The following is a 26633-nucleotide window of genomic DNA, read 5'->3' as shown; positions in this document are numbered from 1 at the left end:
CTGTGGATGCCATAACAGCGTTATTAACCCGCTAGTGTCAAGATGGTCAAATCGTTAGAGTGACTGGTTTGAAATCTACAGGTTGCAGGTTGGAGCCTCGCAACTACCCTTTTCTCCTGAATGGCTGGCTAAAGTTCTTTGGCAAGAACTGCGATTGTGCTCCACTCAACCCAGCTGTATAATTGGGGACCCGGTAGAATAGTCGTTGCAATGTGACTTCATTAGTCCTGTGCGCTAGAGAAGTTGCAATGGATTTATATACCAGGCGGCGAGGAAACATAAGGGGACGTTGTGCCGCTGTAGGTCCATGCCCTAATAATATTTGTTTAACGCTTTGAGGACAGTGTGGAAAGTGCTACCACTCCCCAGCACAACAGACTACAGTTCGATATGTTAGTGATTGACCATATTTCCTTTGTTTTCTACATTACAGAATGTTATCCAGATTGGAACAGACCTGAAGTACACTCCCGAAAAATAGATATTAGTACTTAGTACAGTAGTACTGTAACAGTACTGTGGCTAGTTGTATGATAACTCCACATTAAGATGATGTCGATAGAGGGCTCACTATGCTGGCGTTTATCACGAATCACTTCGAACAATCCCGCGCTTGCTAATAAATGAGCTCACTATTACGTAATACTGACAAAGTACTAACAATAAAGATTGCTTATAAAAACGTATTTTTTTAGTAAGAAACAGCAAGTATTGAAAGGGATGGGCATTATTTTATGCTAAAAAAATTATTGTATGAACTCTCCCCGATATTATGCACAAAATAGGCTTACAGTTACTGTATATAGTATCGTTATCAAAAGTTACTTATAGCATTATATAAGGAAGTGTAGCTTATAACTCTGCTAAAACTGCACTAGCTGCGACTGGAACGTTATTTGACACTTTTGTTAGAGATATAGTAATATACTCGTAATATATACACCCTAAATAGTATTGAATCACCTGTGGGGAAATATGTGTAGATGTACGCATAATATGGTACAATAAATCCAGCCAATTTTATTTTATGGTCCGCACCCAAAAAACAACGCCCTCAATGCGATCACGATTTCCACCTGTTGCTGTACTACTTCTGGATACAATCGACGTCTAATTATGTCTGACAATTTTCAGTGAATGTATTGTTGGTTGTCTGATCAAAAAGAAATAATAACTTTAGTTGCAGCTAGTGCAGATTTAAAGATCATTTAGGTCATAAAGACAGTATGCTAGTATACTTGTTTATACAGGAAGAGGAGAAATTTTCACACAGACATTTACGTGTACATGTTTGCTTTTCATTTGAGAGATGATATGTGTGTTTAGTGTATTAACTACATGTATCTAAGTTGTGTTTAGATCATTCACTTCAACTCTTGCTAAACTGCGCGCTCCCACTATTGGTACTTACTCTGCGGTGCAATACCGCGGCAAACTATTATTGCATATACCTGCATCACAGATATTACGTTCTGCAAAACCGCCATGCTATAGTTAGGTGTAACGAGTGGTCAAGTTTAACCAAGTTTGTTTCTTTGTGTAATTTCAGACGTGTAACTACTTTGGTATGAGAACGAGAGTGTGTAGAAAGTCTATATACTTCTGTGTAAATCAAACGACAAGGTACACACATTGTTTACACATATTTTTGCTCATTGATAAGTACTATGATGATATTTGGCTTATATTTTGTATTTGAAATGGAATTGAATTTTGAAGATAACTTTTAACACTTTTTTCAGTAAGTAAGTTCACTTTACATTCATACTCTATATTTACCTCCTACACTTTGCATATTCAAAAGAATATATAACACACACGACGTACGTATACGTTCGTTGTACTAGAAGTTTGTCTAAGATGATTACTCCTGTGTTTTGTATGGTTTATACAGATGTACAAATACAACCGTTGCAATAGTTCTCTAAAGGTAACTCTGATCAAAATAGCGTTTTATCAGTAGTGGGGACAATCAAAACTGGATTTGAGGGTTCTGAAAAGTCTCCTCCTAATCACATGATATACATTCTCTTGATACAAAATAAAAACGGGTGCATGTGATGTAAATTCACGCGATGCCATCAGTTTGTTCATGTCGGTGAAAGTTATAATTAGTCATGTGATATACGACAATAAGATTAACTTTCACAGGAATAAACAAACCGATATGAATATGGTGTGACTATGCATCAGAGGCACCCACTTTGTATTGTACCAATACATGTCCGTTTGATAGCTATAGTGTGATAAGGAAAAGACCTTGTGGCATGCTATTTTCGATTGTCCACCACAGTACTGGTATAACAATGTGCTGGTCAGAGGCATCTCTAGATGACCACTGCAATGGTTAGCGCTTCATTAATTCTGATGAATAAAAGTGCCTATGATGCTTTAACTTTCACATGCAGTTTTTTCCAACCAGATACCGCGTTATATTGTATTGACAATGCAATCAAGAAAGGTATTTACATGTATCAGTTCAACGATAATCATGGTAATATAACTCCAACACTGGTTTCGTCACTACTTCTGTGTATTGGCCTATTTATTCTTAAATGCAGTCACAGTGTTAAATTGATATGATACAAACCCTTTTGACAACCTCGACATATATTAAAATATTTTGCTTGCACTAATTGAATATATGCCCTGTCCAAAGTTCAACATTTACTGCTTCTATGATCACGTTTGTGATTTCAGAGCATACAATGTATGTAAATGAACTGTACACATTACCATCACTAACCTAACCAGTACATCCACACACCAACACCATCATCACTGCAATCAAAAACAAACAAACAGAGAGAGAGAGAGAGAGAGAGAGAGAGAGAGAGAGAGGGGGGGGAGAGAGAGAGAGAGAGAGAGAGAGAGAGAGAGAGAGAGAGAGAGAGAGAGAGAGAGAGAGAGAGAGAGAGAGAGAGAGAGAGAGAGAGAGAGAGAGAGAGAGAGAGAGACTGTGGTTCAGTCTTCCATAAAATGATTGCCTCTACCATATATGACTGTAACCCTCTTAGAACGAGGTTTAGAGATCTGATTCTGGCAAGCCGAAATAGTTACAAGTCTTGAGTTAATTATCGACTGCGGACCAATAACGATTTTGGAGTGATTGAGCCTGAGTGGTGTGTACGGGTCTGCGCGGTGTACATGTGGTACGGCTTACCTCCCAATCCACAATATTAGAAAGGTGTTGTATCCTAGCTAGTACGCACCACTACCACCATCACACGACCACCACACTGCTACCACAACTACTAAGCATAATATGGACGCCACTAATACTCCCCTACTATCACTACCACCACTATCATACCACTATTATCAGCTCAACCTCCACCACCACCACCATCATCACCACCATCAATTAAAATTACTACTACTACTACTACTACTACTACTACTACTACTACTACTACTATTACTACTACTAATTACTACCACTACAACTACTACTACCATCATCACTATCACCGCAATCACTATCACAACAATCTATAATATGCATACCACTCCTACTACCACACAGCCACAGTGTATGTGTGTATGTATGTGTGTGTGCGCGCGCGCGTGTCTGTGTGTGTGTGTGTGTGTGTGTGTGTGTGTGTGTGTGTGTGTGTGTGTGTGCATGTATAGTACGTATGTGTGTGTCTGTCTTTCTTGTAGCGGTTATCTAAAACAAAACACTGAATGATTTTTAAAACAATTGGTATACAGAAACAATGCATAAGTGTACGCCGAGAGGTAATTAGATCTGGTGCCATATTCGCGCATATAAAGTAATATCACTATCATATCTTGCCGATCTGTTCATTTTCTTCACAAGTGTTTCAATATACTTTCACATACATAGAGTGAAACATGCTATACATAGTAAACATATGTGAAGTAGTTTGGTTTTTTGTGTAGCAGGTAAGGTGAGTATCACCTTAAAATCTACAATATTGCACAATAGATAACATACTACGACTACACAATTCTTAGTACAATATATCAACATTTCGAATGCAGAGACATCACATTTCGATAAAATTGGTGCCTAACGTGTCCAGTGACAGCGTGACAGTGACCTTTGAGAGAGGGCGCTATATTTTCACTTTCCTGTTTGTAGCCTGGCATGTCCTATTACGGTTGACTATATACGTAATAGTAACATAATCTATACAGTCTATATTATGAATAATGTAACTTTTGAGTCTACATCTATGACATAATCTGTAGCACTGGAAAAGGGTTAGTAAGAGACCACAGTGCAACACTTTCAAATTAACAATCTATTTGAACAAGTGACAATATGGAATGGCTACTTCATGGCCAAAGAGGCCATTACGGAAAATGCAACCATCGATACACAGCACAGCTTCTTTATTTTTTGTCTTTCTTGATCAAATCTGCTCCCTTTTCACCAATCATTATTGTAGGTGCATTTGTATTTCCTGACGTCAAATGCGGCATGACGGCGGCATCAATGACACGGACGTTGTCTATACCACGAACTCTGTATCGAAAAAGAAAATTGTAGAAATTATATCAGCCTACCACAATTGATATTTCTTGCACATTCAATTGATGAATGTTTTACCGAATCACAACTTCACACCACCTGACGCCATTTCTTAGATTAACGATACAATTAAAATCGACCTACCTGCAACATCTAATTGTCCCATTTATAAGTTTACCATATCGTTAGCAGCAATTACAGTGTTATTTCATAGTGGGACTGTAATTGATTACAACATACGTCTTCTTATGTTTAGAAAGAGTGTTATATACGACACGCTGAACTGAAAATGTATTCACATGTCAGCGAGTATGTCCTAAACAGATGTCAGCGAGTATGTCCTAAACAACAATGAAAGTGGACTTTTAACCGGGGTTGTATTTCTTGATCTAAAGAAAGCGTTCGACACGGTCGATGTCAATATCCTTTTATATAAGCTATCTAAAATTGGCGTCAGTGATGTGGCCCTAAATTGGTTTAAGGATTATCTGACAACGAGAAAGCAGAGTGTCTATCTAAATGGAGCACTAAGTGAGCCACTCCCAGTTGAATATGGTGTACGTATACCTCAAGGGTCCATACTTGGCCCCTTACTTTTTATTGTTTTTATAGACAGTTTGCCAAATGTTGTTTCTAAATGTAAAGTAGTTTTATATGCTGATGATACAGCACTTTTTTATGCAAGTAAGGATGTCAGTGAAATACAGCGGACACTAAACTTTGACCTAGGTAGGGTCCATACATGGCTGTCTGATAATAAACTTACCCTAAATGTAAGCAAAACTAAAAATATGCTACTAGGCACGTCCAAACGTCTGAATCAAAGTTCATCTAAAATCCTTACGGTACAGATAGCAGGCCAAATGGTGGAGCATGTTCAGGCTTTTAAATACCTCGGTGTCTGGATTGACTCCCACTTAAATTGGGAAACGCACATAACTAAGATCTGTAGTAAAATATCACAAAGGCTGGGTGTGCTTAGGAGGGTAAGACCATATCTTACATTTGATACTACAAAGAACAGCCCGAAAACTATTTTCCACTTTCCGAAAAGTACACATTTTTAGATTATTTTCATAAGAAAGATTCATAAATGAGTGTACGGTATCAATTTTGACATTTTTCCATGACAATTTTCAAGATTTTGTTTACTGTAGTCAAACCCTTTCATATACTGCAAAGATTCCAGTGAAATAATGAAATCAACACACTGCAATGTTTTTTTCAAAATATTTCCATCAAAATGTGTTAAAATTGCATCTGAATTAAGATATTTATTAATTTTAGCAAATTTCCCTCATAATCAGTAAAATTGAACCTGTGTTAGTTGCAGGACTTGTCCTGAAGCTGAAAGGGGTGTGTCAGTTGCAGGACTTGTCCTGAAGCTGAAAGGGGTGTGTCAGTTGCAGGAATTGTCCTGCAGCTGAAAGGGGTGTGTCAGATGCAGGACTTGTCCTGAAGCTGAAAGGGGTGTGTCAGTTGCAGGACTTGTCCTGCAGCTGAAAGGGGTGTGTCAGCTGCAGGAATTGTCCTGAAGCTGAAAGGGATGTGTCAGATGCAGGATTTGTCCTGAAGCTGAAAGTGGTGTGTCAGTTGCAGGATTGAATTGCCTAACAGTTTCTGAAATTGTTGCATAGTTGAACTGCTTATAAATGCTCTGCATGACACAAGGATCCAGTCAATAAACCACACTCTAGAATTGGTTCAGGATCGTGGATTTTATAAAGTAACCTATTATTTATTTGTTTTCTTTTTATTTAGTTGAGGGGGTCATATACAGGTGTTCTTGGCTAATACCATAGACAACACTGGTGCCTTTGTAGTGCTACCAATCCATCTTCATTACCTAAAAAAAGGAAAGAATATATAGAATTAATGTCCTGTTTGACATATACACTGCGAGAAATATTATATCAATGTGTATGTGACAGATATTATTTCAACAAATTAAACATTGTTAAATTTGTTCACGAGAAATTCTTTACACAATACATGTAGTCTTCCAAAGATATTCACAATTATTTTAGTCGAATGAGTCATTCCTACTCAACAAGGCAAGTACAAGCAATGATTTATGTACTCCAAGAGCCACACACAAGTAGGGTCTGTTTCACATAAAGAATGCACCACAGAAATATGGAATAGACTACCATTGAACATCAGGAACATCCACGGCCCCGCCAGTCAGAGTTCAAATGAGAGTTTAAAAAAATATCTATATTCGATTAATACAAATTGGGCATATCTTTACGCTTTGTCATAGTGTGTTAATTTTGATGATCCAAGATTTAGTATGTCACATTTGACATATGGCAGTTATGCCGAGATAGTATTTATTGTCAATGTCAAATGTACTGTATTTATATGACTAGTTAAGTTGCAAAACAAATATTTTCATTCCCCTTTCCCCTTAGTCATTGATATACATATTCATCTTGACTAGTAAATGTGTTTTGTTATGTTATGAACTTATGTTCATGATATATATTTTTGGCATAAATAATTATTAATTTAGGAGTCCAGATTTTGACTAATTGAAATTTGAGAAATAAATTCTAAAATATTTCACAAGGCTATCTTAACTTTTGATTAAAAATGATGTGTGGGATTTTTGTCTTTCAACAGTGAATTTGTGTCTTCATATGATTATGATAATATAAGATACATGTACTACTACAATACTTAGTGCAGTTGCGATAATGATGCTAAAATATATGTACAATGTATCTTGACAGAATGGTAATGACATGTAAATGAATGCATGATGAGCACCTTTTGAACGTAATGAACTTCCTTTGGTGTGAATGGTTTGTTTACCAATCCAAGCCATTGCATGGAACAGAATAGTACTGTATAATATTTCAGGCAGGCAAACACCGCGTCATAAAGCACCCACGTTTAATACAGAAGTACGATATTTATATCTATAAATGAGTAGTACTAATAACGTCAATACGAATGATAAATACAAACATCGTCAGATAGAACTTAGAACGACTGCAATACAAACAATGGAAGGATTGTCATGACGACTTTCTACTTTGCATAAAATATGTACGATTTCGCTGATAAAGTGATATGACGTTTATCCACAAACTCAATCATACAACAACTTAGTCCTGCTTGCATACGTCTATAAACAGGACAACTAAACTGTTTGGCATGTTACTTACCGTGCATTTCTCATGGACTCCTCGATCCAAACACACGGCCATCGCGTCGTTTTCCAAAACAGAGGTCACGTATATTACGTAATGCTTACAAGTACCAGCTGGGTTGCATATCCGAACAAAAGGAGTCTGGGTAATCAGGATTAGTTCATGTTATGAACAGGTCATATACGAGTAACTGAACATGATAACGCTACACACACTGTGACACACACACACACATACAAATGTTTCTTCCGTGCATGTTAAGACGCGTTGCATGCATTTTGATTCGATCTATTTCAAAGTAAGATTCTTTCACGCAAGCAGTTTTTAGTTATATGTCTTTGGGCAATGACTGCAGTCGACGAGCCCTTCACCCTTGTTGCTCGTGTTCCTTTGAGAAATGGACTTTACCATTAGGTCACGCAGGGGTTATGATATGAAAGTTAGCCTTTGTGTTTATCAGCACGGCCAAGCAGTTTTTGGTTCATGTTCTGACAATCGTGAAAGTTATGCGTCTTCAATGGAGTGATCATGTTAGAAACACACTGTGGTGGTATACCAGTATTCTCAAAAGCCTTGTGGAGAGAGTGAGAGCGATTTATAACGATGGAAAGAATTCAACGGAGGCCGGCAAACAGTCGTTAGCATATCAACAATGATTGAACACTCAAAACCATCGTCGCTGATAAACGGCGAAGTGCAAGGTAAGCCACCTCATTTATGGTTACATGTGTGTTTTAGTTCCAGAAAATGTCGTTTGCACAATTGGAATGAATCAAAATTAACAATATCACCATTGCCATTGTACCATCTCAGATGTTAGCTATTGTTTACAATTTAGGCTGCTTTCACAAAAACTTGTTGGGGGGGGGGGGGGGGGTCAGGAGATTTTTTGTAAAACCCTAATTTTTTTTCAAGTACCCCCCTGCCATATTCCAAAATTTTTCAAGTACCCCCCTCCCCCTGCCAAAGCCCCAAATATTTCAATCCCCCCCCACCCGAATAATTTTTTAGTGGAATACTCTTCCTGTGCGTTAAAATTCCATACCAAGTACAAAACTGTACATAATACACTTAATACCAACTTTGTCCATTATATATATAATCAATTTGTATATTGTGTGTATATATATACACAAACACCAGTTAAAACAAAATGTTATGTTAACCAGTGCATTGCCATTCCAAAAAACAACATATACTTGTAAATGAATTACACTTTGAATAACTCTTGTAAAATGATCAGCAGACCAGCTGAGTCTTTGTTTTCTGTTCAATATTGTATTAGTACATTATACTAGTAGTGTTACAGTTGAATGTCATTTTAGTTGTATTTGCAAATATTGTGATGCAGGTTATCTACATGTACATTATATGAATACAAATGTTTGAGATACAAAATATACTGTTATTCTGTACTTAGAAACATATAGTATAGTGATATGAAGGGTTGCACTAAAATTTTGTTTACTAGATGTTTAATATAAAATATCAATTTTTTTATCATTTTTATCAAACAAAATCTTCTTGAAAATATTCACCAGGTCGGTAAAACATACTAGTATAATGGTTCATATTGCATGACCAAAATGACATTCTGATAAATAAAATCTATTTAACTAAATTTCTCCCAATAATCTAGTTGCTGAAGTTACTTTGATGACAACAATTTCAAAAACAACTGATAAGGTTCTGTGGTATACATGTAGGTCATACGTGTGTATGTATGTATGTATGTACGTACGTACGTACGTACGTACATACGTATGTATGTGTGTGTGTGTGTGTGTGTGTGTGTGTGTGTGTGTGTGTGTGAATGACTTAAACTCAAAAAACTGCCAGACCAATGTCCTTGGTATTTGGTGGGGACATTACTTTAGGTTTGGTATCTAGTTGGGAAAGTGTCCAAAGCAAAATAATAGCATCACTGGTGTGTGATTAGGGCAAAAATTGTCATTTTTGGTCAAAAGACTTGAAATTAAAATACTAGGTAGTTTTATTCAAAAACTACTCTGAGGATTTGGCTGAAATTTAATGCGGATGCATTTAGGAGTGTAGAGATGAAGAAATGTTATACGTTAATCAATAGACCCTCCAACATGGTGGAGGGTCTATGGATAATCCCACCAGCAATATGAAAATTAATTATAAAAACTTAAAAGGTGAATTTGGTCAAAAAAAATTTATCTCCAAAAGTATGTGGTTAATAATAAGACTGACGTTTGGTGAGAGGTTTCTTGAAGTGTTATTCTGTAAATTTCATTCAAAATATTTTGACACAATTGGCCCTAGCAACCATGACTAAGTCCAACAACCAAATGCTAGTGTGTTTTTGCCATAATAACATCTGGTAGGCAAGTGAGTACATGTTCAAAAATGAGTGCAATATCCCAAACAACAATGACCATGCCCATAGGTCCATGTACAACCAAATGTGAGTGTATTTCGTTAAAATTCACCTTTTTATTCCTAATTTTCATATTTCAGACGGTTACAGTAATGTTGGCAAGCATGTTTTACACAACACAACACATGGCATTGTTGATGTATGCACCTCTAGGCTAGCTATCACTTACATTTTTAGTTTTGAGTTGTTGGTTTCACCTTGTAAATGTGCATGTCATTCATAAAAATTAACTGAAAACAATCCATTTCCCTTTATTTCTCTAAAATTGATATCTTTTTAATTTTCATGAATGGAAAATGATTTTTCATCAAAATTTGCCGGAAATACATGTACATACATTTTTAATGTGATGAATTTGGGCTAAGAATAACCGAATAATGTTCAGTGCAAACGTACCATAACAAACATGCCTGCCACGTCGGAGCTACCTCGTGGTACTATGATTGTGATTCACATCCAAACGTGATCATTTAGGACAATAATTTTACGATGGAACCGTACCGGAGTAGTTATTTCTAAAGAACATGTATAAATTTTAGGTTTTTGTTCATATTCATCAATACAGTGTGAAAATTGTCACGACATTGTATGCAAACATGTGTACTGTATTACGTATGCGAGAAGGCTTGGAAATTACCGGGTTGATTTACCCAGCCATAGAAACTACAAACATACCGTCTTCTACTTTTACTGTTTACGGTACTACATTTACTGTTTTTGTTTCGGCTATCATTGTTATAATCAAGGCGATAAATGAGTTCATAAATGATGATAGATGCAGTGTCGCTGTTCACTTCCTTCATTGACGACATTGAATAGAATCTCATGAAGACGTTCACGTAGAACACTGGGGTTGCGATAGAAACAAACACCGATGGTTCCCGAAGAGCAACTCATGTGACACTCAGTAACTTTTGGCATATGTTTGAAACTGACGTTCAAGCTCATCCTCCTGTTAGAACCTCGGAACAATACTCATTGCCAATCTGCTTCTTACTTGTCTGTGGCAATGATAGTCTTGCTGTTAGACATTCAGGCTTTCTTTTGATTTGATAAGCAAACAAAGTTTGCTGTAAGGATGGAATGCCCAAACATCTAGCTAAAGTCATTTTTTGACTTGGCATTCCATTAAGATGATGTATGGCTGTGGGTTGGGCCATGTATGCATATATATGTTAATATATTCAGTGGATGCCTCTGCTGTAGGTTGAGGGGACTCATTATGACTATATGTAAAGTGAAAACATGTTTTTTTCAACATTAAAAATTCCTACAAACAATTAAATTCCTATTTTACATCCATTCAGCAAACTAGAATATACAGAAGTTTGTTCAAATCACCAATTTCCAAAACTTTAACATAATTGTAATATTAAACATGTAAGCCATTGTTAATATAATGCTGTTATCTTTTTTGTTGTTTCATGGAGTGGTTTGGTATCAGCTATGACAACTGGTGTTGTTGGGATCGACAAAGATGAAGGGTGCATCAACTTCTGTAAACTGAGATGCAGATCGTTAGCAGATGCACTATTAACCGATAATGAAGTTGACATCGATGGATTAGACTGAGATAATTTTTGACTTGTGCAACTTTGTAGTAGTCTTTTACCTTATATTGTTACTTGTATGTACAAAGTCAAACACTAACCCAATACCACAACCTTTAAAATTGTTCTTTATAGGTCTCAAAACTAAATAATAATTTGAACCAGGCATAATTTTCTGATTGTCGATTTAATTCCTTCATTGCTTTTGGGGTGTAGGCCTTTTACATTGTGTACTACCTGGTCAGACAAAATCAAAGCCAGCCTACTGTAATTGTCTGTATTTGAAATGAGAGTGATCTGTAAATGTTTCACAGTTTTCATTGTGGTCTTGTATGTCCTGATTGCACGCAGGCATCAATATTGTCCAATCATAAAGAACCGAGCAACCCTGATGTAAAATATCATGAACACATCACAACATTTGATTCATTAATTTCATACTTCAGTTCTAATACCATGGTTCATTATGAAAGTCTGCTAATTCAAATTTACAAGTATAACTTAAGTGTATATTGAATCTAATAGTTTTCATTTGTATAGCTCATAATGACATCTGTAACATAAGCGTAGTGTCTTATATGGAAACTTCAAATTAATAAATTTCTTTTCTGCCACCCACAGACAGAGAGAAAAGTCAGGTAGTGTGAGATTCGTCATTAATAAGACGTGTAAATTGTAATTTTTAAATTTTTGTTTCCTGATGCTTATTATGAAACATTTTTAGCTCCGCTGTCTTTCAATTGTTTGCATTAAAATCTTCTCCAAACTGATGGGCTTTTAAAAAAATTTAAAACCATAAAGTGTTTCCTGAACATGTTTTCTAGCAAAGTAGCATTAGTGCTCAGACCACCATAGAGAACAGACTAGAAACACCATTGTAAATAAAACAACTAAAACTTAAAAGGGAACATCTCTTTGTGTTTGTTTGTGTGTGCGTGTGTGGAATGTTAATGCAAGAGTGTGGGTTGACTTGGTTCAAGTCCATGGATGTTTTGAAAAACCTTTTATCGAATGTTGTGTGTTTATTGGTAACTTTTTGTCTATTTGTTCTATTTTTATTTGAGCTTGGTGACCACAATATACTGAGTGGTGTTAGAACATAATTCATGTGATTGTGTAATTGCAGACATGTGCAGTAAAACCCATATATTGCACCCCCACTCAACTAAATAAAAATAAAACAAATAAATAATAGGTAAATTTATAAAATCCACGATCCTGAACCAATTCTAGAGTCCTTGTGTCATGCAGAGCATTTATAAGCTGTTCAACTATGCAACAATTTCCTGCAGCTGACACAGCCCTTTCAGCTGCAGGACAATTCCTGCATCTGACACACCCCTTTCAGCTTCAGGACAAGTCCTGCAACTGACACACCCCTTTCAGCTTCAGGACAAGTCCTGCAACTGACACACCCCTTTCAGCTTCAGGACAAGTCCTGCAACTGACACACCCCTTTCAGCTTCAGGACAAGTCCTGCAACTGACACACCCCTTTCAGCCTCAGGACAATTCCTGCAGCTGAGACACCCCTTTCAGCTTCAGGACAATTCCTGCATCTGACACACCCCTTTCAGCTTCAGGACAAGTCCTGCAACTGACACACCCCTTTCAGCTGCAGGACAATTCCTGCAACTGATAGCTGACCGACACACGAGTCTATGAAACATTTTATATTGTCCAGTAGAATTGAAGATTGGTGGAGGGGACAATGACTTTTTTGTTATTTCCTCAAAAAATGCATGATTTGTGTGACAGGGAAGTGAAATTGAAATTCTAACTTGGGAATTTTAGATTACAACAGCTGACCTGAGAGATTTTGTTTTAAACTGTGATAATCTTACAGCAATTATATGAATTTTTATAATTTCACTGGCAATATTTCACTCTTTTTATGCCATGGTTAAAAATCTCTGTTCAGAATTAAAAATATATTAATTTAGGTATGTGTATGATCAAGCTGACATTTTTTCATGTAGTTAAATGAATTGATATTTGCAGTTAAAATATGATGTACTTAACATTTTCAAGGTACAAACACTGAAGGAATATTCAAAAGTTGATCAACTGGATTTTACCTCAACAATTATTAAAAAATATTAGATTTTTTGCATTTTTTGCACTTTTTCCTACTACAATTGTGTGAAATACCAGGTTTTCGGAAATTGGAAAATTGTTTTCGGGCTGTTACAGATGCTTTATAATGCGATGGTACTGCCACTGTTTGACTACACTGCAGTAGTGTGGTCAAACAGTGGTACGACTTTGCTGACCAGACTTCAGAGGCTCCAAAATAGAGCAGCCAGGACAATCCTTCAGTGTGGGCCTAGGACCCACTCTTTTACTATGTTAGAGAGTTTAAATTGGTTGTCGTGTAATGAGCGTTTTGCTTTTCAGAAGGCGTGCGTTTATTTTAAAGTTGTTCTTCATAAATTAACACCTCTGTATCTTACTAAATATGTCAAGAGGTTGGATGAAGTACATAACTATTCCACTAGACAAAGATCCAATCTCCATACGCATGTGTCGAGAATTAGCAGTAATTCCGGCAAGAGAACCTTTAAATACTCTGGAGCTGTTTTATGAAACAGTCTACCAACACATATTAAGCAGTGCAAAACAATTCACATTTTTAGAAATACATACATAAATCATATTATGTCAGAGAGGATGACCTCCAGTATGGTGTAACTGGATGACGGTGTAAATTTATCTTTTGGTATTGTTGCCTTTTCATCTTGTCTTGTTAAACGCTGCTTTCGCATTGTTTATAATCTCTTTTTGTGTGGTATGTAATGTTTTTTTTGTGTGTGTGGTAACAGGGCCCAGGTGGAAATCAGCTTCTGTTGTTTCCTGGCCACATTGTTCTTAAATAAATTTTACTACTACTACTATTACTACTACTATTACTACTACTACTACTACTACTACTACTACTACTACTACTACTTCTGAAGGGGCAGTTAATAGACTGAAACCACATAGCTCTGTAAAACCCCAATGTGTGTTCAGTAATTACTCTTGGTCAGTGTAGTACTTGTCTGACGTATCTTCACTGAAGCAAAGGGCAGTCGTCAGCTGTGACCAGACAGTCAAACGTCTGCTAACCACCTGCTAAAACAACTGTGGCGATAATGTGTTGCAGGTAGGTAGATTTTGATCGTAAAACAGAACAGATTTATTCATCAAATCAATGTAATGCACACTTAGAAGTGTATCTAGGCAACCGACTCCAGCTTGGCCTTGGGTAAATATTTTGAATTATAATTAAGTCACAAATATCATGCTGTATGTATACTATTTTTTAACGTTCCCAAAATTGAGTGTAGTGTAGTCAGATACGGCGTTCTTACAAAACATCGAGTATTGCATGACAGACAGGTGGATTATGTATACTAATTATACATCATTATAAAATGGTGAAGGTAGGAGAGAACAACTACAGCAGAAATGAAAGTGACTTGGTACTTTACTCACGAGACATAATCTTTTTATACACGTCACAGAGGGAGAAATGCAAATGCAAATCAAACAATTATTATCGCGGTAGTGCACATACCAAATGAAGATGTATAAGCACAGACAGGTGTCTGTGGTATTAGTAGGCAAATTACATTGTTGATTATCAGTTGGAAAGTAATCAATTAAGGCCATTGAAATCATCAAGTCTATGTGTAATTATTTACTCAGAAGCCTATTTCTACTTCAGTGTACAAAAATAGCCCTACTTTGTCACTTTTCAATGCGACTGGGTAAAGGATCCTGCTGAGTAAGTTGTTACTCTGTTATTGTCAATCTAGAGTTGAATCGTGTACATCTATATGTTATAAATAACATCATGTATAGTGAAACACCAAGGCAACTTCATTTCTCCTGTAACCAAAAAAAATGAATATTGATAAAGTGACTTTTATTGAAAAAAAAGAACGAAAATAGCCTGACCTTAAAGAAGGGTCTACAACAGCTGATTTGTCATCCTTGGCTCCCATTTTACAAGTGCCAATTACATGCCATATTGTATGTGTGATGTGTCGGACCACGTGTTCCCAATAGCCATTACTATCCACCTCGTGAGGGCAGTTGTCGAACTTGTAGAGTTCTGGAGTGATACTATGACGAATAGATAATCGATTATTATTATTATTATTATTATTATTATTATTATTATTATTATTATTATTATTATTATTATTATTATTATTATTATATTATTAAACACTGTGGTTAAAGGGGTATATATATGGCAACATTTTATTGAACAAACTCCCAATTAAAGTATAAATTGTGAAATTTCTAGTCTTTTTAAAAGTAATAGATTACAAATAAATTCTCAATAATTTAGACAAAAAACCTCATCACTCACCCAGAGTCCTTCATGGCCTTAGTACATGACAGCTTTTGGAGAACTCGTATGCCCTATAGTTGATTATGAAAAAATAAAAATCAGTGTGTGTGTGTGTATATATATATATATATATATATATATATATATATATATATATATATATATATATATATATATATATATATATATATATGTTTATTGATTTCGTATAGTGATTTTTTGCATGGGGAGGAACGTCAATGTATCATGACAACACCTCCCAAGCTCGTCTTCCTTAATCCGTCAAGTAGATCTAAAGCATCAAAGGGGGTTTCCATATACCAGAACAATTTGTGTCATGTAAGGCGACGAATAATTTGGAATAGCATATCCTATATTGTCTTCCAGAATGTCCAAATTACATTGATTTTGAATGAATCCAAGCAGCAGCATCCACACAGTATTTGAAAAAAGCTTACTGTTTAGATGGTTTTTTTTTCAGAATTTATGGTAATGCTTTCTTCTCTTCACCTCACACCCTCAGTGCAAACCACATCTGAGGCGTAAAGGTTTAGTGACTTACCCGTATCATAGTTTCCACATCTTCTTGTTCCTCTAAATAGTGGGGGTCCATTAATGGGGGTTCGAGGGGATCTTTACTTTTCAGTTTCAAATTTCCAACACTCTTTGGATGTAACAAACCTGGCATAAGTGTCAGCCCTTCCTTGGTAGGCATATCTTCTTTTCTCACATTAGTGTAATGAAATGTCTCATCGAACCTACAAAAGCAGTTTTATTTTATCCTTTTCGTTTAAGGAAACGGGTAACTTTATGGTCCGGGTCGTTTTATTTAAATTTGCGGATGTAGTACATTTACAGAGCACGAGATGTGCCTATTTTTAAACTGGGCTAAAGGTCTTGCATAAATATTCACGTAAAACAACAACCAAGTATATTTGTTTACCAAGTTTCTGAATACACCCAGCTAATACTTACCTATCATCATGGCCGTGTTTTTCTTTTTCATCACTTCCAAAATGATAGTATACTGGACCGTAGAGAAGTTGGATATCTGGCCATGGCAAATTCTCCTGTCAGAAAAAAAAACATTCAATCTCCATTTCAGGGAGAACCACTAAAAGGTTGACTTTAATCCCATTCTTCAATCTCGGATCCTTCCATAATGATTCCTGTTGGAAATGTACTACCAAATTAGAGTAACTAAGATAGAGTCTAAATTAAGTAGCACAATATTATTACCATCATACATAACTTTTTTGGGGACAAATTACACAAAACAAAATACAGACACTGGTGGCACACAATCACATACATAAAATGATGATACATTTTATCTAACTGTGACCAAAAATCAACATAACTGTCGGATGAAACAAGGAAAATCAAACACGAGGCTTTTTATTTGTGTTCTCAGTAAGGTAAAATGTAACATTCCATGTGCGTGCGTGCTAACAGTATTTCGATTGTGTAATTTGAATTACAAAAAACCGTGCTGCCTGATTAAAACTGTATACTCTGGTTTGGTAGTAACATCACTGATAAGCCTTATGAAAACAAACCCATCGTTGACGTACATGTAAGTTGTAATTTCTCAATACAGTGCCGATCAAAAGGAATTCGAGTTGTAGTTTCATTGGCCAGTTCCAATGTACGTCACATACGATAACGATTTTTTGAATTTTTTATCAATCTAAGTCATATTTTTTATCATACAATAACTAACCTTTGTTTTTATATGACCGCTGAAGTCAAGGCCATTGTTGGTTGACCAGTCCTGTCCGTCCTGTGAGAACAAATATTATTTTTACTTAGCTTGAATTGCTAATAATCACTTTGTAATCATGACTACGTTCTATTTTTCCTTGCATTACAATAACAATTTTTTTCTGAATTTGTATTCATCTATCAGTGTCCATCTTACCTGTATAAAACCACCTCCAGATCCATTAAATCGTATTGTTGTCATGATATGGTCCTGCAACAAACACAGCATTCGTAGTGTTTTGTTGTTAGTGATGGAAAACTGGTGTCCTTTTTAAAAATAGCCATTGCACATCCATTATCACTAAATAATTAAGCTAAATGTGGGAGTTTGTGCTTCATGAGCAAATTTTTCTGTGACAACTAATTCCCTCTTTTCAGGCAGAGGGGCCTCAATGTTTTATCAGTTGTTATAAATTCTATCGATCTCTTTATCAGTAATACTGCAAACACTTGTAGATAGAGATGCAAACAATTCAATTTCAACCCACCAAGTGGATTGGCAACGCTGTTTTTACTGTCTCCCAAATTTAACAGATGAAATCCGCCATGTTGACTATTGACAGTATAGTGGTCTAATTCAAGCCCTCGCATATTTAATTATATATTATATTATATCATGCTACTATGCGCCATTCTGATTGGATAATAACTGTGGTAAAATCCCATTTTACCACGGCTGGCAGTGGTAAAATGGGCCCCTAAACTAGCATATGAATAGTACATACAAGCTGAATGTGTTCGTTCTTATACCAATAAGTTAACACTTCCTCAGAGTAAATGTGTGTCAGGTATCCTGTACAATAGTTTGGGTTACAGTAGTCCAAATAATTCCACAGATGACCTTGCGATCGAAAGCAACGATCGATCAGTGGCTTCAACATCACTGGCCATGGCTGATAAGGTACAAGTTCTCCCATGCAACGAGCCGTCTCAGCGTCCTGCTCTCGTTGAATCAAGCAACACCAATTTAACTTTTAACCATCAGTCAAGTGCGTCAGGATTATTTCAAAACTGTACATTTTCAGGTTCAGTCAATGTTCAATTTGTTAACCATTAAATTAAAGTAGCGTAACGTCGCGTCTCTGATTTACTGTCTCGAGCTTTCTCCGATTCAACTGATTCAATGCCGAGACATCTATTTTTAGCAGTGTACAAGATAGTATTGTTCATATGTAAATATCCAAACAAAATTGTTACTTTCTTTGACCTCTTGCCCCGTTTTCTTTGTTGCTAGTTTCAACGCGTCTTCGTTATGCATTATATGATGTAAATAAAGTAATTTATCAATGCAATGCAATGTATGGTTTGTGTTCATAACGTTCATGCAGTGTGTGTGTCCGGGGGCGACATGAACGTATCCACTCATCAAAATATGCTCGTTCCCGACGATCTATTACCGACGATCTTTTTCTGTACGTGCGAATTCGCCTTTTTCAGGCATATAAATAACCACAGAATCACTTTTAGAAGATATAGACACATATTTTGATATAATATAATAGCAATAACTCCCTCCGAAGGCGGGTATACACTCGAATTTGGTACAATTCGCTCCATATAGCACTCGCCATTCGGCTCGTGCTATATGTCGCGAATTGTACCAAAATCTCGTGTATACCCGCCTTCGGCGGGGGTTATTGCTTAAATATTCCCCAACAGTTTACATCTTCATACCTGTAGATTCTCACCAACAGGAAGATCACACAAAACTGGTATTCCCAGCTCTTCCAAATGTTCCTTAGGTCCTACTCCAGACAGCATCAGCAACTAGAAAATTGGGAATACAACTTGATATGATTACTGGTGTCTATAGGATATGTATAATGTAGACAATTAAAGTACCACCCAAATTGTTAATATTGAAGAAAAGGTTTATTCCTAAAGCCGAATTCTAAATTAACAATGTTAGTTCGTGTTTTCATTGATACCACAGCGAGCCCAGGAACCGTGTTACAAACAACCAAACAAACAAACAACTATGTACGGGTAACTGGAATATTTTAAACTCATGTATAACTTTCTGTATACATGTATATACGGGCCTGCATACCATTGAAAAAATATACTATGGATGAGTATATATAGAAACATAGTATATTATTTCAATAATATACGGGCCCGTAGATACACACGTATATAGATAGTTATACATGAGATTAAAATGATATTTCATTTACCCTTGCATATTTATTTCCCTTGACTTTGTTTGTTTGTTTGTTTGTTTGTTTGTTTGTTTGTTTGTTTGTAGCACGGGTCCTGCGCTCCCTATATTGATACATTTGTTTTGGGATTTTTGATCTTTTGATATTTGATGTTATTGTGATTTCAATATGTGCTATCATTAACGTCACCATGAAATAAGATTGTAAGTTTTCTAAGGATTCAGTAGACTTGTCGAATTCGGAGGTTACGTGGTGTATATGTGTGTGGGGGCGGGTTAGTATGTGTTAATTTAAACCTTTTTTGAGCTTGCTTATTGAATGAGTAGTCTGAGGTTATGTAGTACGCAATAAAAGGTATCGTGAATGTTAACCTCTTAAAAAGTAGTAATACGATATAGTATACCTGGGGAGACCCTACGCTTCCTGCAGATAGTACAAGTTCTTTGGTTATATTTACAACTCCATTTGTACCCATTCTGGTAACTTCCAACTTTGTAGCTGCGTTTCCATCAAAAAGTATCTATAGTGAAGCAATGATAACATATAGACATATTATATAACAGACGATCATCAATCGATTAAAACACACTCTTACATCCATAAACTCGGCACGGTTCTCATTCCTGTAAAATAAAATGCTCCTGGACAACAGATGAAAGGAACGCTGTCGGCATGACAACATTGGTGCTTCATTTCAAAACATGGAAGTGATGTTATGTAAAGAAACTAGTTATGGCAACATTTCCTCTACACAAAAATTTATCAATAAGCGAGCCATTTAGAACAAAAATATGGAATATATACTCTGGTCGTTCTACGTCACAACAACGCGTGTCTATCTCATTTTTTCTGCTGTGTTCGAAATATGAGTTCAAAATTACCATTACTTTAACTGATATTTCTTTGATATTACTGGCACTGGTATAATTATGTTATTCTCCAATATTTTTTCTTCATTAAGCCGGAAAATATTCGTGACCCAAGGGTTGTTACTAGTCGTCTAGTGGCTCGTAGTGACAAAGGTCCTTTAGGTCACTCGTATTTTCCTTGGCTGAACGAAGAAAAATATTGGAGAATAAAAGCAAAATATTATACAATTATTCCAAATCAATCATTCTTTCTACTTTCAAAACGTATTAGCAGATTTAGACCAGAATCTTTGAGTGGCACCACTCTTCTCATTTTGCCATAGCTGTTACTATTTCATTTTAGACAACGAGCTGACTACCTTTGTTGCCATGGTTTCGGTCCAGATGGTTAAGTTCTTCCTCGACTTGACAGGATTTAGAAAGGCTGTTACAGTGCTTTCCCGTTTACCGTCTTTGATGGTTGCTTGACCACGCCCAAAACCGACCTATAAAAGACATGATTTTTAAATAAACTTTCATTTATTTATTTATTTGAGATGTCTACCGGATTACCACATTTACAGACACTCGAACTCAGAAATTAGAAAAGACTAACAAAATTAAATATTTACAAAATATATAGATTCGGCTCCTGTACAAAATGTCACTCCATGTGTTGTTTCAGATTTCGACTTCAACAGGCTGAAGAGTTGTACAGGTTATAGGATGATGTACCAAGAAATGTTAGCTGTACATATTAATATTAGTATACTAAGATTTCAACTCGACATATCCCCAGGCTAGAGCCAAAACGATTGTAGTACTGTCCACTCGTAGACTGAGATTACAATGTCTGATGTTTACCCGTTCCAAATCTACGTATACATTAGCCTAACCTCTGACCTCAAATGTGTATGCATCAAGCAGTTGCTCATGTTCCTCGTTCGAGTAGTGCAATACTCAACAAATAACAGATTTATTTGATCGATAGATAACATTTAACCACTTTATTCGTGAATATTTTCGAGAACCTTCTAGCTTAAAGATAGTTTTACTGTTATTTATGCATAGTTACAATCTTAATGACTTACTATGTCGATGCAGTTGTTACAATCTTTCAACTCATATCCTAATTCTTGAGCTATGGAGATAAAAAAAAGTACATAAAACTGAAAATATGGGAATTCGAAATATTGAAAATGTAGTCATGTGAAATCTTAAGACATTTTCTAAATATATTTTATCTCTCTAAGATCTGTGTAGACATATTTCAGCTGTAATTGGATGATCTCAAAATGGGCAATGACCTGTCTCAACCAAATTATTATTACCTGCTTCAGCAATCACATTACCAAACTTTGTTCGAGGGAAAACGTCGGAGACCGTCATTGGACCACCTTTGCTATGGTATTCGGTTTTCAAAAGCTCCTCGCTGTAAAATATAATGTTTTTTTCTTATATGTGAGGAATTGGTATGGATAATGAGAGGAGACAAATATGTTAAATCGTCGTTCTTACTTTAATCTAAATCAGTAAATATACAGAATGTACGACTGAGGAGAGGAGGGGGTACGAACGAATTTCGGGGTGTGAAAAAAGGCTTGAAATGCTGAGGATCAGATAGGAGGGGCTTGAAATATTTGATTCTTGATTTGTGGCTCTTTGAGTTAAATTAAACCCAATCAGCAGTCTAAACATGATTATATAAAATAGATATCTGACAGTGTGACTATCCAAAGTACTCGAAAATGTATGTAATTTTCGTTGCATAGACACGTTGATATTGATTTGTACTAACACTATCTTTCACATGTGTCATGTTTGTCAATGTTAATATGTTGTGTGTTTGTTTATTTGTTCGTTCGTTTGTGTGTTTGTTCGTTCGTTTTCGTAAGCATAACCAATTTAGCCTGAACACCCTGTGTGCAAACGTGGAAGGAAACAATTTAAAATGAGTGTCACCATCTCCTCTTTCAGCCTACCACATACACCCTCATGCCTATGGCGATCTACTTGCTGTACTCAAATAAGCACGAGCCGTCGACAATCCGCTATCAGAAAACACTTACTTTGTGTTATTTTCGGATTTCAAGAAATACGGCAGCACGTCTTCATAGCTCCATCCTTCTGCTCCAAGCCTAGCCCAAGAATCGTAATCTTCCTTACATCCACGAACGTACATCATTCCATTTATAGAGCTAGAACCACCTAGAACCTTAAGGTGAATTGGGAAGTGTTTTGAATTATTAGGTTATGTTCACGCCACTCGTACGTTTCCCATTTATTCAGATACTGCAGACTGCATTAATTAAACTGCTGAATAATTCTGATAGGATGATTTTTACCTCTCTCCGAGTCATTGATGGTATTGTGTATACTTACTTTCCGTGTATGTATAAGCAATCCCATGGATGAAGGACGAATTGTATCTTTATTGGATTCTAGGGTTTGATCACTAAACATTCATACATACTTTAGCAAATACAAGTTTCAACAACTATATATTAAGTGTAAGTGTAACGAAAATATTCAAGTTTCCTGCGTTCACGATACAGCGGTGCACTTGAATGGGGGAAGGGGGTCCTAAAAACATATTGCATTTTAAATTTGAGTTAGGAGTACATTTGCCAAGATAACCCATCACAATTATTAATATCATATTACCTTTCCTTTATTCCAGCTAGAACAACAGTCTTTCATTGCTAGACACGCATTCTTCTGAGGAACAGTCTGCCAACAAATTCAGAACATTTTGTATTGGTAAAGTGCATAAGCTCGGTGTATACAACTAATTAAAATGTGTATGCAATGTACACCTAATTATACATATTAATCTGATTCCTTCTAGCATTCTTAGGGAACTCTACTTACTCTAAACAAACAAATCGAATATTTCTGGAGAGTTGCGAATGCTAGTGGGAGAACTTAGATTTGCACAATAATATATATTACCTCTCTCTTCTTTTCAGCTTTGACAATCAACTTAGTAGTGTGTAAGTTACAAGGATACATAGGAGAACGTCGCTAGTTTGAACTTTCCCTGTCTGTCTTTCTGTTTGTCTATCAATCAATCAATCAATCAATCAATCAATCAATCAATCAATTGGACAGTCAGTGTGTCAGTCGGCTGGTTGGTCGGTCGCATCGGTCGATCAGTCAGTCATCCAGCAACGACCGCTAGATGATAGGAAATATTCAAGGGCTTTCTTGTATATATAGGTTGCGCGATAAGTGACCCATCCTTTATGTACGCCTATGTCTGTTGATATAACAATTCAATTTTGGTATTGATTGATACGCACGTAATATGGGACTTGATTCCCCTAACACCACCCTGCGAAAGCAATATATAACAAGCCTATTCCGAGCACGCAAGCAAAGTGCTTTTTTGCACGCCAATAATAAAAATATCAGGCCCAGCAATAAGATATTAGCGATCGAGCAATGATCAGCTTATTTCATATCTCTTTGAATTGACGTGAAAAAAACCCACTATCTGATGAACAACAGTCTCGAAATCGCAACTTTTCATAGTTTCAAAGTAGGTATTCCGCCATATTAGATATGTTGAGTGTACGTATACGAAGAGTGACCTTTTAACCCAGTATTCAAACACAGTATACACAATAATGAACACTTCGGATTTCTTGTCTGAATGAGGATTATTGTAGTGCAAGAGATGTATTTGCAAGCAAGACTATATGACTGTATATAATAACGTCAATATTAAATATCGTTCACCTTTCTCGAGAAAAGCTTGTATCATTTGAAGTAGCAGTGTCATATATTTTTGGTGCATATCGACAAGTTTTAACATGAATATATCCAGTTACGTGTACGGCGACACGTAAAACAACAGGCGTAGCGTAAGGAAATGAACATAATTTACAGCGAGGGGAGGAGGCTGAGGGGACAGTATCCTGAATTTTTTTATTGCAAGCCACCACCCCACCCCCCGCCTTCACCCTCTTAAAAATGTTAACCCCTCCCCTGAATGAATCAAAAAAGGTTCGTAACCACTACTTAAAGACACATTCGCTTGGTTATCGAGTGCCTCATCATTAATTATAATCGTAAGTATATGAAATGAACAGATTTGCAAACGTGACAGACAGACAGACAGACAGACAGACAGACAGACAGACAGACAGACAGACAGACAGACAGACAGACAGACAGACAGACAGGCAGGCAGGCAGGCAGACATCCCCCTCCTTCGCATCCTCATTTTGTTCTTGTCCCTTCTTTTCCTCCTCGGCCCCCTGCCATAAATTCTGCTCGTCCCTAATGATCTCAAATTTATACCATATACTAACCAAGTACTTCCAGTCCACATCAGTACCTATCATGTTAACATATTCCGCAGGTATAGTGATATTAGGTTCCGTATCCTCAGGACCAGCTTCAATCAACAAAACGCTTATGTTTTCATCTTCAGATAGTCGATTTGCTACAACACAGCCAGCACTACCAGCACCAACAATAACGTAGTCAAACACGTCTGCCATTGCACCTTTTCTGGATGAAGAATTTGCTGCCAAGTGACCTTTGTGATTTGGACCATTTCAACATACGATTGGCTAGAGTGGATTTAATGTCGACTTAGGGGTCATTGACTAGACCCTTGTTGTCCTGTGTAACCCCATTTTGTCTAGATCCCATTGAAGCCGATGACATTTAACATTTAATATTGGGCCCATTGCTTTTTCATGTGTGTGCCCACACGTACATGTATATGAGTCGAATTATGACTTACTATGCAGGTCCAAGGAAGCAGGTGAAGGAAACTCTGGCTAAGATCTTGATTATAGAAGTTGTTTGGTCTCTGAGAAAGTAAATTAGTTCAAATGAGTGTGATTAATTTCAAGAGTGTCCCGATGCATGATTCATGGCCTCTCCATCGCACCGCTCTGTGGTTCGGAGTCACACACGGGACATATTTAACTAGAGAAAATGACCTGTATTAAAAGGACCCGCACTACTAGTTGGCATTTTGTAGAAATTACAATGAAGACGTTAACTCATTACTTCACGACATACATTTGTTTACCTTCCGTAAGGGAAGGTTATATATTAGGGATGAGGGTCTGTGTGTATGTGTCTCTGCCTGTCTGTCTGTTCGTCTTTCTGTCAGCCTGTCTATCTGTGTGTCTGTCTGTGTCATGTGTCAATTCAAACGCAATATGGTGCACATATTCTATAGGTTAATGGCTAGAACTAATTAGGGTTTTGGTAAACATACCATGAATATTAACGACCAATTTGCACAATTAAATGTTTTCGGTAGGCTATATCTTAAGAAAGCATCCTTCAAATTGAATATAATTTGGTACATACTTCAATCAAAAGAAAGGGCACATGTCCTGAAAAGCTTTTTGATGTAACTCTCAGTTTGAATGAGTCATTTGCCTAAGTAATGATCTTCAATAATTAGGTTATATATGAAGAGTGCAAGCTTCAAATTCTATATAATTTGGTACACACTTTCATGATACTTGGGTGTACATGTCTCCCCAAGGTTATTGATGTAACATTTAGTTTTAATGAACCATTTACATAATTAAATAATGTTCAGTAATTAGGCTATATCTTAAGAATGCACTATTCAAAAACTATACGTATATACTTCAAACAACTGCATATGTTCTGTTCATTCCAACAATTATTGTGTGTAGGAACGAAAATCTAATATTATGAATGTTCTGTCATCACACTTGATATTGACCTACTCATGATTGGTTACTAAGCAAAAGTGTTTGATTAATCATTAAGGAAGCGTTTACATTCATAATTGATCAAAATTACCTTAATTGGATAGGTTGAGAAGCTTCCAGTCAGAATCCCAAAATTAAGTCAAGCTCAGTATTAATTTCGTTTCCGACCGGTAGTCGTATTAGTCTAA

At 36.4% G+C, this 26633-nt stretch overlaps 2 protein-coding genes across 2 annotated transcripts in view; one reads left to right on the top strand and one right to left on the bottom strand.

Annotated features, from left to right (window-relative positions):
• The window catches only part of LOC144447078 (bactericidal permeability-increasing protein-like), a 12464-nt gene extending 9925 nt beyond the window's left edge, over nucleotides 1–2539 (top strand). Inside the window, exon 16 of the mRNA XM_078136982.1 lies at nucleotides 434–2539. Within this exon, the coding sequence (XP_077993108.1) occupies nucleotides 434–481 (48 nt within the window). The 3' untranslated portion in view covers nucleotides 482–2539. The remainder of the gene's footprint in view (nucleotides 1–433) is intronic.
• Nucleotides 2540–4362: 1823 nt separating this feature from the next.
• LOC144447482 (glucose dehydrogenase [FAD, quinone]-like) lies at nucleotides 4363–25239 on the bottom strand. Its single transcript, XM_078137518.1, has 14 exons — nucleotides 25048–25239; nucleotides 23396–23461; nucleotides 22801–22946; nucleotides 22063–22163; nucleotides 21823–21872; nucleotides 21112–21237; nucleotides 20287–20403; nucleotides 17879–17932; nucleotides 17681–17731; nucleotides 16933–17027; nucleotides 16520–16715; nucleotides 15976–16028; nucleotides 15555–15722; nucleotides 4363–4495 (listed from the first exon to the last, which is right to left on the bottom strand). Exons 1-14 carry the CDS (start codon nucleotides 25237–25239, stop codon nucleotides 4363–4365), a joined length of 1548 nt encoding a protein of 515 aa, XP_077993644.1.
• Nucleotides 25240–26633: the final 1394 nt, after the last annotated feature.

This window comes from Glandiceps talaboti, chromosome 16 (genome assembly GCF_964340395.1).
Source record: "Glandiceps talaboti chromosome 16, keGlaTala1.1, whole genome shotgun sequence".
NCBI lineage: Eukaryota > Metazoa > Hemichordata > Enteropneusta > Spengelidae > Glandiceps > Glandiceps talaboti.
Note: the sequence above shows the minus strand (reverse complement) of the source record. Positions and strands in the feature narration are given on the sequence as shown.

What these genes read in the sequence shown, in the direction of transcription:
- LOC144447482 (XM_078137518.1), bottom strand. Translation starts at nt 25,239, where the DNA reads ATGGCAGACGTGTTTGACTACGTTATTGTTGGTGCTGGTAGTGCTGGC. An exon ending in GAAGCGTAGGGTCTCCCCAG is followed by an intron (nt 17,933 to 20,286) that starts GTATACTATATC and finishes TGTTTGTTGCAG; the next exon opens with GACCATATCATGACAACAAT. An exon ending in AAACACGGCCATGATGATAG is followed by an intron (nt 16,716 to 16,932) that starts GTAAGTATTAGC and finishes CTGCTTTTGTAG; the next exon opens with GTTCGATGAGACATTTCATT.